The 17,825-nt window shown below is 60.9% G+C and overlaps 2 protein-coding genes across 3 annotated transcripts in view; both read right to left on the bottom strand.

Moving 5' to 3' along the window:
- Positions 1 to 196: 196 nt before the first annotated feature.
- Positions 197 to 17,825, bottom strand: part of CELA1 (chymotrypsin like elastase 1) — a 21,764-nt gene continuing 4,135 nt past the window's right edge. Inside the window, exons 2-9 of the mRNA XM_062636037.1 lie at positions 2,609 to 2,659; positions 2,435 to 2,517; positions 2,243 to 2,343; positions 1,163 to 1,285; positions 941 to 1,077; positions 538 to 683; positions 302 to 451; positions 197 to 214 (exon numbers count right to left, since the gene is read on the bottom strand). Of these exons, the coding sequence (XP_062492021.1) occupies positions 197 to 214; positions 302 to 451; positions 538 to 683; positions 941 to 1,077; positions 1,163 to 1,285; positions 2,243 to 2,343; positions 2,435 to 2,517; positions 2,609 to 2,651 (801 nt within the window). The 5' untranslated portion in view covers positions 2,652 to 2,659. The remainder of the gene's footprint in view (positions 215 to 301; positions 452 to 537; positions 684 to 940; positions 1,078 to 1,162; positions 1,286 to 2,242; positions 2,344 to 2,434; positions 2,518 to 2,608; positions 2,660 to 17,825) is intronic.
- On the bottom strand, positions 3,836 to 14,549 carry GALNT6 (polypeptide N-acetylgalactosaminyltransferase 6). Of its 2 annotated transcripts, none has more exons than XM_062636025.1 (11): positions 14,411 to 14,549; positions 10,354 to 10,948; positions 9,414 to 9,586; positions 8,344 to 8,493; positions 8,026 to 8,260; positions 6,750 to 6,867; positions 6,449 to 6,649; positions 5,958 to 6,089; positions 5,114 to 5,215; positions 4,849 to 5,001; positions 3,836 to 4,741 (listed from the first exon to the last, which is right to left on the bottom strand). In XM_062636025.1, exons 2-11 carry the CDS (start codon positions 10,839 to 10,841, stop codon positions 4,628 to 4,630), a joined length of 1,866 nt encoding a protein of 621 aa, XP_062492009.1. In that variant the 5' UTR covers positions 10,842 to 10,948; positions 14,411 to 14,549; the 3' UTR covers positions 3,836 to 4,627. The 2 variants fall into 2 exon arrangements, with proteins under 2 accessions (XP_062492009.1, XP_062492010.1); XM_062636026.1 differs by lacking the exon at positions 14,411 to 14,549 and adding an exon at positions 13,209 to 13,319.

Below are 17,825 nucleotides of genomic sequence, written 5' to 3'. Positions count from 1 at the left end.
GAGGAAGAGGAGGGATGCAGCCGGAGCCATTGCTCAGGGTTGGAAGAGAAAGACTTGCCCGTGGTGGGACAAAGCATCCATCAAAGGCAGGAACAGATTTTACTGACACCAGAGAATGCACTCAAACCCCTCCAAGGAACATGAATGGGAAGAGGATGTCCATCCCCGGAGCAGGACGGGGCCCTTCTGCCACCGCTCAGTTCTGGCTGGTCACCTGCAAGAGGGAGAAAGGCAAGGGCTGAGCCCGGCAGGGATGGAGCAAGGACGGTGCCGGGTCCCAGCGCCCGAGCGGCCGCCTTACGCTGGAGATCCAGGAGATGTAGGCAGAGACGCGGGTGAACACGGTGGGTTTGCGCTGCACGTTGCAGCCCAGGCTGGACACGAAGCTGGTGACGCCGTGGACCTGGTACTGCCCATTCACCGCGCAGTGGAGGGGGCCTCCGGAATCCCCCTGCGGGCGAGGAGCAGCGTGGAACGGGGGGCACGGGGCTGCTGGGGGGATGCCGGGGCGGGGGGAAGCGAGGCCGCGGGGTGTACCTGGCAGCCGGAGCGCACGCCGTCACCGCCGGCGCACACCATGGTGGTCTTGACCACGGAGCCCCAGTAGAGTAAGCCGGAGCAGACCTGGTAGCTCACCACGGGCAGGGACGCCTGCAGCAGGACGCTGGAGAGCTGCCCGTTGGCTGCACACAACCAAGCACCGGTCAAGGCCGCGCTGGTAAATGCAGCGACCCCCTCCTTGCCAAAGCAGAGCCCGCAGCCACCGCGGAGACCCTTCCCCACCGAACCTTGGTGTGACCCCAACCAACCGCGGGCAACGCCACAGCCAACCCAAACCCTGCGTGATGCCTCCTGGGCCTCGGGAGGCTGAACAGCATCCTTCAACTTCCCATGCTTCCCATGTTTTGGGGGTGATTGAGGGTGAGCCAAGGGCACTCACTGCGGGTGAGCCCCCAGCCAGTGATGTAGCAGGGGTAGTTGTTGGCCAGGATGGAGCCCTCCTGGGGCAGCACCGCCAGCTGCACGTAGTCATTCAGGTAGGCAGAGCTGGACAGGCGGATCAGGGCGATGTCGTAGCTGGCGAGAGGAGGGGGACGATGTTGTAAGGACCAGCCCCGTTCCCAGCAATGTTCCCCCCAAGCCCCCTTCCCCGGGTTGCTACCCCCTGGCAGCGTCGCCGTTCCAGGAGGGATGGATGACGATCTTGCTCACGCTGAAGATCTGCTCGTTGCCATCGTTCACGTTGAGGTTGTGATCACCGGCCACCACGCGCAGGGTCAGGTCGCTGCTGGGAAGGTGGAAAAACACAGGATCAGGCCCTGAATTATGGTTCCCTCAAGAGCGGGTTGATAGAGAAAGGCTCGGTGCAGGAAGACGCTCCGAGAGGTGCTCCATGTAACCCCTTCATGGAGAACCATCACAGACCTCAAAGGACCATCATGGAGAACCACCACAGAACTCAAAGGACCATCATGGAAAACCACCACAGAACTCAAAGGACCATCATGGAGGACCATCATGGAGAACCACCACAGAACTCAAAGGACCATCCATCATGGAGAACCACAACAGACCTCAAAGGACCATCCATCATGGAGAACCACAACAGACCTCAAAGGACCATCATGGAGGACCACCACAGACCTCAAAGGACCATCATGGAGGACCATCATGGAGAACCACCACAGACCTCAAAGGACCATCATGGAGAACCACAACAGACCTCAAAGGACCATCCATCATGGAGAACCACAACAGACCTCAAAGGACCATCATGGAGGACCATCACAGAGCTCAAAGGACCATCATGGAGGACCATCACAGAGCTCAAAGGACCATCATGGAGAACCACAACAGACCTCAAAGGACCATCATGGAGAACCACCACAGACCTCAAAGGACCATCATGGAGAACCACCACAGACCTCAGAGGACCATCATGGAGAACCACAACAGACCTCAAAGGACCATCATGGAGAACCACAACAGACCTCAAAGGACCATCATGGAGAACCATCATGGAGAACCACAACAGACCTCAAAGGACCATCATGGAGAACCATCATGGAGAACCATCACAGACCTCAAAGGACCATCATGGAGAACCATCACAGACCTCAAAGGACCATCATGGAGAACCACCACAGACCTCAGAGGACCATCGCTCTCTGGGTTGCAACAGCCAGAACTCCCCCTTGGAAAGGTGTTTGGTGGGAAATGGCTTTTCCACGGGGCTGCTCACCTATCCACGCAGTGGGCCGCCGTCACCACCCAGTTCCTACGGATGAGGGACCCTCCGCAGGTGTGATGCCAGCCACCCTTGGCGTAATACTGGAGGGAGATCTGGGCAGGGGGAAGGCGAGATGTGACTGGGTCTCGCCTCAGGGTCCCGGTCGGGATGAGATCCCTATGGGATTTCCCAGGAAGGACCCACCTGGGAGGGCCAGGAGTGCGAGCGCGCCTCGGTGCCACCGACCACCCGTTGCATCCCATTGAGAGCCGGCTCGGAGCAGCGCCCTGTGGGACAGGAGGAGGTGGGGATGGGGAGAGGGGGGCTGCGGGCAGAGCGGTGTCACCACAGGCCGGTGGCTGCCCGCAGAGCACGTACCACAGAGGGCGAGGGCAGCGAGGAGCAGGAGCTGCAGCATCATCCTGGACCACGGTGGTGCGGCTGGGGCTGGGGCTGCGCCGCAGCGGCTTTAAAAGGGGACGGGGAGGGAGGGGTGGGAAGAAAAGCAGGTGCCACGGCCCTATCGAGCAGCCTTGGTCCCTGCTCCAAAACACACCTGGCCCCAAGGGTCAGTGCCAAAACCACATCAGCCTTGGACAGGCAGCCCCAACCCCTGGGGGGACGATGCCCCCTCTTGCATCTTCCTCTTCCGCACCTCTCAGGCAATGGTGGTGTGAGTTATTTCCAGTCTTAAGCCCTGCCTGCACTTGGGGATGCTTCCAAGATGTTTATCCAACACGTGAAGGGTGCCTGCATCATCACGGGGACAGGGAAACCAAGGCAAACACAAGGCAAGAGCTTCACCTCCACCAAAAAAACCCACCCGGGACAACCAGCACTGGAGCTGATACAGCCTCCGTGGGCTGTTATAGAATCAGGGAATGGGTTGGGTTGGAAAGCACCTTAAGATCATCCAGTTCCAACCCCCTGCCATGGGCAGGGACACCTCACACTAAACCAGGTCACCCAAGGCTTCATCCAACCTGGTCTTGAACACCGCCAGGGATGGAGCATTCACAGCCTCCCTGGGCAGCCCATTCCAGTGCTTCACCACCCTAACAGGAAAGGATTTCTTCCTTAGATCCAATCTAAATCGGGTTTTTTGGGGGGTTAAACGAAGCACCAGCAGGGTTTGCAACAACAACGTGGTTTCTGGCCAGAACAGTCTGAGTTTTCCACCCTTCAGAAAGAAATTGAGGCTGAACCTACAGCATCGAGGGGTTTGCTCCCCTGATGGAGCAATGGCTGGAACACGGTGTTTGTGATAGGGGTGGGGATGGAGTCACCCTGATAAAGAAGATAAAAAGGAGCCAAAGAAAAGCACCTGCTGCAGTTCTGCTCTTATCTGCAAGGAAAACACGAGATTCCATGCGGAAAAAGGTCTCCAAATAATCATTATTTGGTTTATGGGCACAGAGGGACAGGTGCAAAGGCTCCGCCCCAGCTGAAGGACACCCCAACCCAGCTTGGAACCACTCCAGATGGGACAGATCATTGCAAAAATAGCTTTTAAACCCATTTTTGGGCTGCAAAAGGGACTTTCCAGGGTGAGAAAAGGGAGAGAAACCGATTGAGAGGAGCTCAGAGGACACCAGAGACGGGATGTCCATAAAATAAATCATCTCTTTATTCCGTGTCTTATATCCAAAGATTGTTCTTCCATCCCCACGCCACTTCCAGGAGGGGGTTTTCCCCCAACTCTAAATGGCAAAGAGGTGGCAGCTACAGCAGTTGGGCTTGAGGAGGACCAAGGGAGGGAACGACGCTGTGCCGGGCACTGGTGAGGCCTCTCCGGGTGGATGCCGCGGTGCAGTGGAGCCGTGCATTGGAGCCACCCTCCAGCTCAGCACGAGCTGAATGGCACCCGGGGGTCACCATCAGAACAAAAAGAGCAATAAAAGGGCTCTCGTTCCCCCTCCGCATCAAGGCTGGTCCCTTGGGCCCAATTCCAGCATCCTGGCAGCGCCACGGCGCCCGGGGCTGGATCCTGGAGGGCAGAATTCCCTTGTCCACATGGGGCACCCATGATCCAGCTTCCCAGCGGCTGGGCTGCCCGGCTCATCGCCATCCTCCTCCTCACTGGCAGGGGGGGGTTTGAAGGCTTGATGTGAATTCCAGAGTCTCTGGCTGGAGCCAGGGAGGGGGAAGATGAGCAGTGGGTACCCAAGAGCATCCTTGGGCTGCGTTCAGGCTCTGTGGGGTACGGCCGGCCGAGCTTGGCTCACCAGGCTCCCCCGCTCCAAAGGCACAGGACTGAGCTCAAGGCAACCACGAAATGCAGCATATTTAAGGCTTCTGCTTCTTAAATTAAAAAGGAGGGAGTTTGGTTTGGGTTCTGCTCTCCTGAGCGCGGCTGGGGGCAGCTCAGTGGTGGTGGGGGGGGGAGCTCGGGCTGCTCTAAGTGAAGGACCAGAGCTGGTGGGGGTCTGCCAGGTTGCAGGGAGCCATCCCCGGGTGCTTCCCTCGCGCCGTCAGGCACATCCCAGAGGCCGGGTTCTTTATCAGCCGGTCCTGATGGAGAACAGAGCTCAGCGATGCCGGAGGGCTGAGGAGCGCCACAGGGGGGTGACGGCACCGTCCCCTCCGGGGGTCCCTAGGGTGGAGACGCTTCCCCTCACCTGCGCCAGGTCCCACTCCTCGCTGGCTGACACCCGCCCTGGTCTCCCTCGGTACTGGCACTCCCGCAGCTCAGCTGAGCCCGCTGCGGCCCGCAGGCAGAGCTCCTTCCCGATGTTGTGCCGCAGCTCCCGCTGGCTCGTGTACTCAAAGTACTGGGGGGGGGGACATGGGAAACAGGACCGGAGGTGGGCGTCAGAGTGACCCCCATGGGGACAACCAGCGTGGTGGGAGGAGAGGGAAAGGCTGGGGCTGATGGGAGCCCACCTGGTTGCCCCCCAGCCCGTGGCAGGGGTACATGATGAGTGGCTTCCCGCCGTGGTTGTTCTCACCGACATCCAGGCAGCTCTTGGTGCCCTCGTTTTTGATCTGCAGGGGGGCAAGCAGAGGGGCAAGGGGGTGAGATGGTGCTGCAAGGTAGGGACCCAGCTGGGCTTTGGGCTTTGCAGGGCACTGATCGCTGTGCAAACACAGTCCTGGCACCGGGCGCTGCGTCCGGGTCCCTTGGCCGTTCCAGGACGTGAGGAACGCCCGCGCCAACGCCTCTGTCCCACCAAGCCAAAGGGGAGATGGCCCGGGGTGGGGTTTCAGGAAGCAAAGGTGAATGAGGAGCTGGTCGGGAGCCAGCGCCCGGCCCTCACCCTGCCCCTGCCACATCGTTCACACCACGGAGAGGGGCAGGACCCGGCCCCCAGCACCCAGCTTGGAGCCAAGGGCTGGGTTTTGGCTGCTCCGTCCTCAGGGATGGAGCCGGGGCTCTGCTTTGCCCAGCCCCAGCTCTGCTCCTCAGGTCACCCTGCCCACGTCAGCGCGGTGCTGGGGAAGCTCTCGGCTCTTTCGCCTGATTTAACCCAATGTTTAAACCCAGCGCCACAGATCCCCCCCCCCTGGAACTCGCCCCAAACCAGCTCAGCCAGATTCCAGCTCCTTCCTTGTCAGCCAGAGCCCAAACCGGCCCCACCAGCGGGGGATGGACGCGGCGACGGACACGGCTGCACCAAAGCCTCCCAGGGCGCTGCTTGAAACCCCCCAAACCCAACCTTGGGGGGGCTCCAGTGCCGACACTGTTTCTAGGCAAGGATGGAGCCCAGCGGGATGCTCCGGTACCTACCGCTCCATAGAAGGCTGGGGTGAGGTCAGGGACGAACATCTCGGGGTAGATGGTCTGGAGGTACCAGGTGAAGTTCCGGCAGTGGAGCCGCTCCCTCAGCCTGCGCCGCTCTGCAATGTCACCATACGTCTTCTATCGACAAAGCCACGTGAGAGAATTAAACCAACCTCCAGAGCCAGCAAGGAAGCAGCAAAGCCCCCCCTGGAGCTGGGGCCCAGAGCTGTCACACTGGGGCTGGCACTGGTGGCCAGCGCAGGGCAGGCGCCCTCCGGCTCCAGCTCGGGGATGTTTTGGCATCACAGCGCAAGGGTTTGATGCTTAAAAGTAACATTCAAAACTTTTAAAACCCCGTTTTTCTACTAAAACCCACGATGATCGAATAGAACACCTCCAAAAATAGGGGTTTGGCTGAGCCCACCTCCTCCCCTGCTCAGGCCTGAGCTCCCAGCAGGATCAAACCCCTCCTGGAAGCCCGCTGGGGTGCCCAGTACCTCTCTGGCCATCTGGGCAGCTTGCTGGTTCCTCCTGTAGAAGATCTCCTTGTAGTCGTCCATCCAGACCTCGGCCAGGCGGACCTGGTTCCTGGAGATCACCTGGGTGCCCTTGGGGAAGGTGTGGGGGCTCTTGGAGCGGAAGACGTGACCCACGACGGAGCAAGGGATGATCTCAATCTGACCCCCGCACTGCCAGACCTATGGGGAGGCGCGGCCTGAGACTGGGGCAGTCCCCATAGCCCCCAACGAGGAGCATCCCTGAAGATGCCCTTTGGAGATGGCACCAGGCCCGCCTTACCCTGAAGGACATCTCCACATTCTCGCCCCCCCAGATCTCCATCTGATCGTCATAGGAGCCGATGTGCTCAAAGTAGGACCTGGAGATGGCAAAGAGGCCACCAGCAAAAGTCGGGGACCTATGGGGAAGGGAGAAAGAACAACAGAATAGGGGTAAAATAAAGCCAGAGAAGCAGGAGCCCGAGTTCTGGGGTGGCCATGGCCCTCATGAGCAGCGTCCCCCCATCTCCCTGCCCCACATGTGCTGGCTTTGGCAGTGGGGCTGGGCCCAGCTCGCAGGAGGGTGGCAGCATCACAAGGAGGGGGGGGCTCGCTGCCAGCTCGGCCTCCAGGCAATGGGGATATTGTTACCCAGAGCCTATTGAAGGGCAGAAGGGGGGAGCTGGGAGCGCGGCGCCCGCCCGCTCTGCTGCTGCTCTAATCTTTTCCATCTGATCCTTAGGGGAGGCTGGAACAGGAACTGGCTTTCATTCGGGAAGAGAAGAATACAGCAGGATGCCCAGCGGAGATGAGGCACCGCCGGGAGCCAAACCTCCGCCTCCTGGCACAAGGGACCTTTATTGGGATGGGAGCGTCCCCCAGGTGCCCTCTGCACAAAGCCAGCCCTGCTGCCAGCCAGCGGACGGGGCATGGATGGGGCCAGGCAGCATCCGTGGCAGCATCCAATGGAGTGGGGCACCGGGGGGGGCAGAGGGGAAAACAACGCTCAGTGCCTCTACGTGTGAAATAAAGGGATGAAAACTGGGGGGTTTGGTGCAAAGTAGTACCCACATAGCTGGTACCCCGGAGCAAGGAGAGAGAAGGAGGCGATTAAACCCTTAATGAGAGACTTTGCAGGGGCGGATGGAGGCAAACCTCAAAGGGGGGTTTGCAAAGGGCCTTTGTGGCTCCATGTCCTCTGAACCCCAGGGGAGGCTTCTCCTGTGCCAGCCCCACAGCTCTGACCGTGCCTGAGCATCCTCTCCTGGGCGCAAACCACCTGAGATCCCTCAAGCCAAGCTGCCCGTGGTGGAAGCTGCACTGGGAAAGGGCAGCATCACCCACCCGGAGGCATCGAGGACAGCAGGGAAAACATCGATTCGTTAGGAAAAGGAGCAAAATCCAACAGGAGGAAGGGGCAGTTTCCTGGCACGGGGCCCCCAGCTCTTTGTCAGCCCTGCCTGCCCTCCCTAAGCACCCTGCAGCAGCCACGCATGCTCAGGTGGCTCATTCCAGCCTTTGGGTCTGGACACGGCATTCCCAGCGCTCATCAACTTCCATGATCAATCCCCCCTTACTTGATGGGGAAGGTCTCATCCTTCCTCCGCTGCCTCTCCCGGGGTGGGACGACCTCCCAGCCGAACGTCAGGCTCCAGTCGAAGTTGCCCCTGCTGTGCTGCTTCCCGTTCTGGACAGGCTTGGAGAACTCGAAGGTGTTGAGGTCGATGGTGGCGATGTCGGGGCTCACAACGGCCGTCGGCTCTTGGGCAATGCGGGATAAGAGGGGCTCGAGCCAGCCATGGAAACACTCGCCTGGTGTGGGGCACAGGGAAGGGGTTGGCCACGGGGCGGTCACCGCTTCACCGCTGCCATCGCCTCCTGCCGTGGGTACTCACAGTGGGCATCCAGGAAGGTGAGGACCTCGCCGCTGGCCACGCTGGCGCCCAGCAGCCGCGCTGTGATCAGCCCCTTGCGCTGCTGCTGCCGCACGACCCGCACGATCTGGAGCTGCTCCACGTAGCGATCCAGCTCGTCCTGCAGGTACTCTGCGGGCAAAGGGGGAGATGCCAGCCCCTGCACCCTGCTGCCTCCACCCCATCCCTGCACATGGGCTCAGGGCCCGGCCCCTCAGAGCCTCCTTTCCCCCGCATCCACGAGGGGGTTTGGGTACAGAAAGCGAGCGTTGCAAAGGAGCCACTGCTAATCCCCCTTTAGAGAGGGATTAGGGGAACAATGGGGTGAGGAGGTCTCCTGCTCTGCACTGAAGTGTTACTGAGGGAAACCGGGATTCCTCTGGCAGTGTTCAAGGCCAGATTGGACACAGGGGCTTGGAGCACCCTGCTCCAGTGGAAGGGGTCCCTGCCTGTGGCAGGGGTTGGAGCTGGAGGAGCTTTAAGGTCCCTTCCAACCCAAACCAGGCTGGGGTTCCAGGATTCTCTCCTTTGGCAGATGCAGCCAAGCCAAAAGCAGGGAGGTGCCAAGAGAGAGCCAGGACCTCCAGAGACGCACCCCTGGAGGGGACCCCATCAATGCAGGATGGATCCCCACCAGGCCTGTGGAGGAGAAAACCCCACAGCGCCCAAGGGCTCTGCTCCTTGGGAGCCCGTGCAGGCAGAAAGGGAACGTTGGGAGAGGGAGCAAAGTCCTCTCCTCCCAGCGCCCTGACGCTGAGCCCCAGATTAAACTGCTGTGGGTGTAGGTCAGGATGGGCGCAGCCCGCGGGCACGCTGACGAGGGATGTGCGGGATGCGGGAGGAGCACCCGGGTGTTCTCCAGGGCTGGGCTGGGCTGACAGCAGGGCCTGAGAAGGGAAAATCCCCAAGGGTGCTCCTGGGCGGATACAAAGCGATGTGGAAGAACTGCTGGGTGCACCCGCAGCTCCTCCTCCGCGTGGCTCAGCACCGCTGTGCTCAGGGAAGATGCTCGGCATCCGCCTGCATCCCTCCAGCCCCTGCATCCCACCCACCGTCCGTGCTGGCATCGTCCACCAGGATGATCTCCTTGAGCAGGAGGGCAGGGGAGGTGTGCAGGACACTGTACACCGTCCGCAGCAGCGTCGACCAGGCTTCGTTGTGGAAGACGATGACCACGCTGGTGGTGGGCAGGGGCGGGCACCGCTTGAACTTCTGGTCGATGCACCTCGGAGACAGAAAGCAGCGGCCTAAGCACGACCGGGGCAGCATCACGGAACCAGACCCCCTCCCTCAGAGCCCGGCCCCGGCGGCTCCCAGCTCATCGCTGCTTTGATTTCCATTGATTTCCGCCTCTCCACCCGCCGGCGCTGCAGTGAATGACATTCCTGGCCCCGGTGTCCCCCCATTGTGCCTGCTACACCTGCTAAGCACGGATAATCGCCTGCCAGCGCAGGGGGGCACCAGCTTCACACCCGCGCTGGGTTTCTAGCTCCTATTCAAGCCTTTCTATCCACCCCCTGCCTTCCCCAGCCCACCCCCCTTGAGCAGACAAGGCCTGGGGGAGGCTTTAATCTGGCAGCCCATGGCTGGAGGGCAGGCGAGGAAATCCCTCGGGTTTGTGCTGCTTCCTTTGCCCCCTGCGCCCCGGGGCGGGGGGGGGCCGGGGCTGTTCCACTCGGATAAGAAAAGAAAAAGTCCGATTACTGGAGCCGGCTGAAATAAAAGGGAAAGGAGGGAGAAGGAGGGGGGAAAGATGCTGGAGTCCCCCGGCCACAAGCGGGTCCGTGGAGACACAAAGAGCCACCCCTGGCTTTTGCCCGATGCTGTTAAAAACCAACACCAAGGGGACAAAAATGGGGGGGGGAACTCATAAATGGAGGTGGTTTTCCAGCTCTCCCTGTGTCTGATCCCCCGGTGCCACTGTCCCGATCCACTTCCATTTCCCGTTACGTGTCTCCACGGATGGAGCCTGCAGCCCCACCAGGCTCTTACTCGGGAGGGCGGCTGTCGGGTCCCAGCGCTCGCTGGAGGGAGATGCGGTCGCTGGCGAAGGCGTTGAAGCAATGCTTCTCGTAGCCCCGCTCCTTCTCCTTCGTCTCCTCCGGTGTCCATTGCTCCTTCTTGAAGGCTTTGCCGTCGGCTCCGGGGCTGGCAGGGTCCTGGGGGGGTCTCTCCATCAGGGGCCGGAGCTCTGCCGCTGTGTAGACCCCGGGCAGGCAGGAGCGAGCGCTGGGGGCCGGCTCCTCCTGCCGAACCGGGGCTCCGATCTGCAGCTTGGGCATCGAGTCCCGGATGTTGTTGACAGCCCCCAGCATCAGGTCCAGGACTTGGTCCTTCCCCTGGACGATGTTCTTCAACCAAGGCTCCTCACGCGGGTCCTTGCTCCCCACGTCCTTCTGCAGGATGAAGAGGAAGATGACGAAGATGGTGCCGGCCAAAGCCACCTTCAAGGGGCTGTAGCGTCTCCGGAAAAGCCTCATTTTCCCTTTTTCCCTGTGCTTTCCAGGGGGTCCTCCCCGCCGTGGTGGGTGTCTCAGGGCTGTTGGCTCTCAGGGTGCTTCATGGTGCTCTGCTCCGGTCCTCTGGCCTGGAGAGAAGGAGAAACACCTGCGGGTTAACTCACAGACTGGATGCGCTTTGGGGACACCCCCTTGATATCAGTGCATTGTTAATTAGATACCAAAATAAAGTTCAATCTCTGCAAAGGGGGCAAACAAGACCTGCAAACCCCACACCCCCCAGGGCCCTTCCAGCCCATAAATCCACCACCAGGAAACAGCGATGTTTAACAACGCTGCCAGGTGAGCCGGATCCGGCCACCACAAGCATGGGACATCCCCAGCAGTTCCTCCTGGTACCGAGGCAGCCACTGCAGCATCCTCCCCGCTATCAAACAGTAAAATAGAGCCACACAATAAGCTGAAATCCTTTTCCCCGCTGGAAAAAAAAGCTTTCCCCCCGTGGTTTTCCCGTTGCTGGGAAGGAAAACCATGTGCAAGACCCCGCACCGAGAGCTCAGCACCGGCTACAAAGCACCACCGGGGCCCGGCCGAGCTTTCCCAGCGCCAGCAAACCTCCCGCGGCTGTTCTTTGTGAGCCGCTGCCGCCGGAGCATGGACAAGCTCCATGGGAGCCATTCACCAGCATCTCCTCCTCCTCCTCCTCGATGTCCCCCCCCCTTTCCTCCTCCTTTATTTCTCTTTTTGTGCCCCTTTTCTTTGTGTCCCCTTGGCAATGGCGCGGCCCCGGAGCGGAGCAGGGCACCTGCAGCAACTTCAAGGGTGAGGAAGCTTCGGCTGGGGAAGGAGGAGGGACGAGGCGGTCCCCGGGGTCACTGCTTTCAGCCCCGCGGCGATCAAAGCCGGCGGCTGGACCACGCTTCACTGCCAAGGGCGCCCGTTCCCGAGCCGCGGTGGGACCGGGCGGCACCAGCTCCGTGGGCAAGGGAGGGAAAGAGCAGAACGAAGAGAACACACCCCCCCCCCCAAAATCCATCTCATTTCTACCCATACATGAGCAAAGATGCTCCTGGTGAGCTCCCTCTACCGCATTGAGCCCTGATGCTTTCATCGCACAGGGAGAGCCACCGCATGGCGAGAAGTTTTGGGGAGGAACACCCCGTTTCCATCACCTCCTTCCTGCCACATCGCTGGGAGCACGTTAACGAAGTTCCCTGTGCGATGCTGATAAAGGCCGGCGCGGCAGGGACAGGGGCAGTGCACAGCAGCTCCCGAGGGCTCCAACCCCAAACCGCCTCCCCAAAAAGGAGAAGAACCCCCCCAAAACTCCCTACCAAGTAGCACTGAGGTGGATTTTGGAGCGAGCTGCAGTGAGAGCTAACTGCGAGCACTCGGCTGCCAGAACGGCAGGGGCTGCAGCGCTCCGTCCCATCCCGAAAATCCCTTGCTGGGATGGGGCTCGCCTTGCACTCAAGGAAACCAGCACCGAAACTGCCCGGTGGAGCCCGCTGGGGTCGGAAGAGGGGGAAATTGGGCTCGGAAGAGGGGGAAATTGGGTTCAGTGGCAACTCGGTGGCAGCCGGACCATCTCCGGGGCACGGGAGGGAGGAATCGTGGGGCGAGGGGGGAGCAGGGAGCGCTCCGCGGGCGGAGGAGGAAAAAAAAGGAGGAATAACGAAAATAAACGCAAAGCAACACCGAGGACGTGGCCGGGAGCCTTTGACCACGGCGGCGACGGCGTCAGCGGCGGGGGTGGCCAAAAGCCAACAGCGGCACACGGGGCACGGTCCCGCAACGGCTCGACCCCGCCAAGAGTCGGTGATGGGAAGGGAAGGGGGGGGGGGTCCCCGTCCAGGCGCTGGCCTCACCCCGCTGGGATGAGCCCTCGGGGCACCGAGGCCCCGGTGACGGGCTGGGGGCAGCTCTGCTCCTCCGGGCGGGGGACGTGAAAGGGGGTCGGATCCTGCCTACCGCGAGCCGCACAGCCCCGGGCCCCTCTTCCCTGTGCGGGTCCATCCCGCACCCCAGACCCTTCCCCCGCTGTAGCAATGGGGGGCGCTCCGCACCGGACCCCTCCGGCCCCTCTTTGCCTCGGGGGGGGGGGGGGGGTTGGGATGACCCCGTGCAGGGACCCGTTCCCTGGGGGTGCCGCTCTACAAGGGGACCCCCCAACGCCTCCCCTTCCCTCGCTTCCTTTCCCCAAGGGGGGGGGGCTCCGCACCGGGACCACCCGAACCCCGTTCCCCTGAGCCGGGGGCTCCGTCCCGGCCCCTCCCGCAGCGCGCCCGGGCACACCTGGTGCGGGGGTCGGGACCGGGATCGGGACCGGGATCGGGATCGGGATCGGGACCGGGACCGGAGCAACCGGATACCCCCCCCCCCGCTCACCGGCTCTCGGCACGCGCGGCCGCAGGTGCGGTCCCGGAGGGGCGGGGCCGCTGCCACCGCCCCGGGGTACAGGTGCACGGGGCGGCGCCGCGCGGTCCTAGCGCCGCCCGCCGGGGGGGAACCGCGCGCGGTCCTAGCGTCGCCCGCCGGGGGGGGGGACCGCGCGCGGTCCTAGCGCCGCCCGCCGGGGGGGGAACCGCGCGCGGTCCTAGCGCCGCCCGCCGGGGGGAACCGCGCGCGGTCCTAGCGCCGATAGAGGCCGTAGGAGCAGCCAGAGCCTGGCGCTGTCGGTTTTGGTTTTCTTCTTTAGGAGTTGCACGGGCGCTGCGGAGCCCCCTGAGCTTCCCGGCGTGGGGGCAGCGGTTCCCTGCGGCTGCAGGTTACTTACTGCCAGCTTTACTGGGATGCGATAATCACCGGTAATGTATTTTGTGAGCAGGCTGGTTGCTATCAATGAGGTGTTAACACGGGGGCTTGCCAATCGTTCCCATTCCTCTGTGATCCCTTCTCAGCCTGGCTCTCCCCTGCCGACGGCATCAGCCTCATTCTCTCCCCGGGTGCCCCAAGCTTGTGCTTGGGGATGGAGCCTGCATGCAGCAGGGTGGCAGCCCCAAACAGCGAGCTCCCCACTCTGAGCACCCCGTTTCCCATGTCCTTACACGCCGTGGTTAACACTGGATGGTGGTATCTTCATGAACCTTCAGCCTGAGCGTCAGACACTGCCCCAAGACTTCCCAGGAAAGCCAGGTGAGAGCTCGATGGTGGAAAAGAGCCACTCAAACCCCTTTAGGGACAAGGTGACAATGAGCCCATTGGCAGGGCATGAGTAGCCCCCAAACCTCCTGTGCTCCCCAGGAGAGGCTGAGGTTGAGGCACACAGGAGGGTGGAGAAGCAGGAAGGTGATGGGGAAAGCATCAGTGGCTTTGCCAGGATGCCAGAGGGCCGAGCGCTGGGCAGGCTTTCATCACCCACCTGAGGATTCTGCTTTGGCTGCTGTGCTCCATGGAGGATTTAGCAGATTTGAGCAGAGGCAGGGTGAGCATTAACTTGGATTATTGGGATATTAGCTTGAATATGAGCTGTCTTACAGCAGGTAAGTCAGGCAGGGCTCCGGGGCACCGCAGACACACAGATAACCAGCAGGCTCCCCGTTAAAGAGAAAAGGGGGGGGGGTAAACTGAGGCACGGAAAAGGCACCTACCTTTACCCAGCCAGCGGGGAGAGGAGCCAGCAGTCACCCACCACGAGGCCACCCTGGGCCTTGAAATCATCTCCTGTGCTTTTCAGAGCTAAGTTTAAAGCCCGGGTTTGCGCAGCAGCTGCCTGGAACCGACTCTGCCGCTTTGCTTCCTGCCTCGGGGCCGTGCGGGGCTTTCGCTCTTAGCACCGAAACCGAAGGGGAAATTCCCTGCCCCAAAGGGTGCTGGTGCTGAGCTTTGGCGTCTGCAGCCGCGACTCGCAGGGGCTGATGTGGGGCCGCAGCCGCCCGGCCGGGGAAAGGAGGGGTCCCCACCGCAGTAAGTGCGATTCTGAGGAGAAAAGAGCGTTTTTCGCTTCCTGGGGTCCACAGTGGGATGAGGGAGGGGGGATACGGGTGTTTCGGTGCATTAAAGCAGCCCCGTTCCCCGGCCCCAAGGGAGAACGTGGCTGAAGCCCCTCCGGGTCCCGGTGAGCCCCAAGCACCCAATTCCCCTCTATTTCGGTGTTCTCAAGCTGCAGGAGGTTAAAGTCTCCAAAGTAACCTGGGGGCAATGAAGAAGCCCTTAAGGACTGAACCCCCCAGCAGGGATCGTACAAAATCAGTACCGGTTTGCTTAGGAGTGATGGCTCACACCACACACTCAGTGATTCATTGGCATAGTTACATGGCAAAATCCATCCTCTCAGTCTCTGACGTGTCAGCTATGGGGTGAGCTGCTTCGGGGGGTGCAAAACGCTTAGCCTTGGGTTTTAAGACCCAAACGGCCAAACCCATGGTGCAGTTTTATCCCCAGGGCTCGTTTGCGGTGGGAGAAGCGCAGGAATCCGCGGCGCTGGGAGCAAACCTCGCCCTTCCGCCTGCAGGTTCCCTTGTGCCGGGTGCGCTTCCTTGGGGCCGGTCGGGATTCCTGCCCTTCTGAATCCACATCGCCCCAAGCGCCACAGGAGGCTCCATCAGGCCCCTGATTACAGAGCCGGAGCTCCCATTTGTAGCGCTGAGGGCAGCGGAGCCGGGCAGGCTGACAGGAAGCGAAGCTGCTTTGGGTGCTGATGCTCACAGAGGTGGCACGGGTCTCCCGTCCAAAGGGACTTTGCAGGCTGGCAGGAATGGATGCAGTACGGCAAAACCCGCAAGGCCAATCCCAACAGAGCTGTTAAAGCAAGGAGAAAGGTGTGGACCACCACGCAGAGGGGTTTGCCTTTGGAGTAACAATATTGGGCCCATGCATCCCATGGGGGCATGAGCTGGAGTTGGATTCAAGTGGAGTTGTTGAGAGCAGAAGGGGCTGAGCATCCCGAGAAGGGGGAATTGTGCTCTCAGTGCTGGACACTGCTACCTGTATGGGTTTGTTGTACTCCTGTCATGGCACTGTATAAGGATGAGCTCCCTTGGTGCAGCTCGGTGTGAAATGCAGCTTTTTCCAGGTAGATTTGTCAATAAATGGGGCTTTCTGGCTGTTTGGAGCTGAGCTGTGGGCACAGCTCAGCTCCTCAGTTACCCCCTTGCTCGGGAACAATCACTTCCCTTTTCAGTTTCTTACTGTGTAAGCCGGGAGGGAACTGGGAGGGCTTTGCAGGGCCACACAGGAGCGTCTGGGATCTCCTGCGATCCTGCAGCAGGACCGAGCCTGGTCCTCCCCATCCCATCCCATCCCATCCCATCCCATCCCATCCCATCCCATCCCATCCCACCGCGGTGGCTCCAGCTTGGACAGCACACATTGCTCACTCCCTCCCGCTCTCCTCCCTGCCAGGCGTGGTGGAGATGGATGATGTATTCCTGCAGCTCCAGGAGGAGGTCTCCAGGCTGCAGGAGCTGTGCACAGAGCAGGGCGAGCTCCTCCAGAAGCTGGCTGCCACGAGGGGACCTGTCCCTGGTAAGCGGAGGGGCTGGGGAGGGTGAACTGGAACTGCAGGTCCAAAGGTGATGGGGGAAACCTGTCCTGGAGCTGGAGAGGAGTTTGCTGCAGAACGAGGGGTAACGTGGGGCGGGTTGAAGGCAGAACCGTGCTGTGGGTGTGCAACTGCTTCCTCGCACCTCTTGCCCCTGTGGAGAAGGGGAAGAAGCAGAGGAGCGGATGGCACCCATTGCCTAGAGCAGTGTGGGCGAGCAGGGTGGATGCAGGAAGATGGAACCTTCCTGGCCTGGAAACCACCAGGGAAATGTCCCTCGCCCTCCCTCGCCCCTCTGCCGTGCCCAGCCGTGGTCCATGCGCTTTCCAAAGGCAGTTCTGGGACCATCCAGGCTTTGGGGCAGCGAAGCCTCAGCCTCTCCTAAGGGAGCTCATTGTTCTCCAGCTCCCAGCCCTCTCTGAGTGCCCCTGGGTGCCTCTTTCTTCACTGGTCCAGCCTCGCATTGAAGCGAGCGATGGGGACAGGAGAGCTTTGCCAGCAGGGATGCGGTGCCCACTTGTGTCACCAGCCCAAGAGGAAACAGAGGCAATGAGAAGGGGAAACAAAGCATTGAAGCCTCAGGAATGACCGCTCTGATTTGCTTTCTTTCCGAGCCATCCCCGTGCTGCTGCCGACACAGCGCACAGAGGACACGGTCATGAAGGAAGGGGAAAGGCCAGCACACAGCCCCCAGAGGGAAGATGCTCCCAGGGAAAGGGCTCAACATGCTGAGGCCAAAGCCCCCGTGGAGATCCGAGGGCCCGGGAAGGTGAATTGAGAGGCTGATGGGGGGGTCTGGCTGTGACTTTCGCATGTTCTTGCACCTTCAGCATCCTCTCCATCTGCCCTGCAGCAACACACGGGAAGCTGTGGAGAGAGGAGCTTTAGGGGAATGTCCTGAGCAAGCCTTTAGGCACCTGCTTCCCAGGGGAATGAGGGGCAGAAAGGTCCCTGGGCTGTGAGTGCCAAGCAGCACCTGATGCACTCGGGGAGAAGACCTTCCTGTAATCAATCCTCCCTGAGGCATTAAGGAGCCCTTGAAGCGGTTGATTTGGTCTCTGTCAACCCCCTTTGGGGCTGAAATGAGCTCTTCCTCATTCCCTTCAACTGAAATGGGCCCTTAAATGTTCCTTTCTTTCATCTGATTTATGCACCCCCAAAAGGAGGATTTCTGCACACTCTGGCTCCTCAGTCCTCCTGCTCAGCGTTACGGGTGGGACACCAACCCTGGGCTTGCTGGTGAGGGTCCCTGCGATGCCAAGGCCTTCTCCTTTCATCCCTTCTCCCAGATGAGGCCCTTGAAAGTTACTTCATGGCTGCTCTGGCCACATATTTATGGGGAAACCTCTTGGTTTCAGCCTGGGCTGTACGCAGAAGGTAACTGCTTTGTAAGGAGGAGAAGGATGAAAGATGGGAGTGGAAGCGGCTCTGTCTGCTAAAGCCCTAATGTGCCTTATGGGCACTTCCATGATAATGGCACTAGAAGGGAATGACAAACACAGCCCAGTTTGCTCCTTATGAAA

The sequence above is a fragment of the Pezoporus occidentalis genome, unplaced genomic scaffold (assembly GCF_034315485.1).
Source record: "Pezoporus occidentalis ecotype Australia unplaced genomic scaffold, CSIRO_AGI_Poc_V1 ctg464, whole genome shotgun sequence".
NCBI classification, from domain to species: Eukaryota; Metazoa; Chordata; class Aves; order Psittaciformes; family Psittacidae; genus Pezoporus; species Pezoporus occidentalis.
Note: the sequence above shows the minus strand (reverse complement) of the source record. Positions and strands in the feature narration are given on the sequence as shown.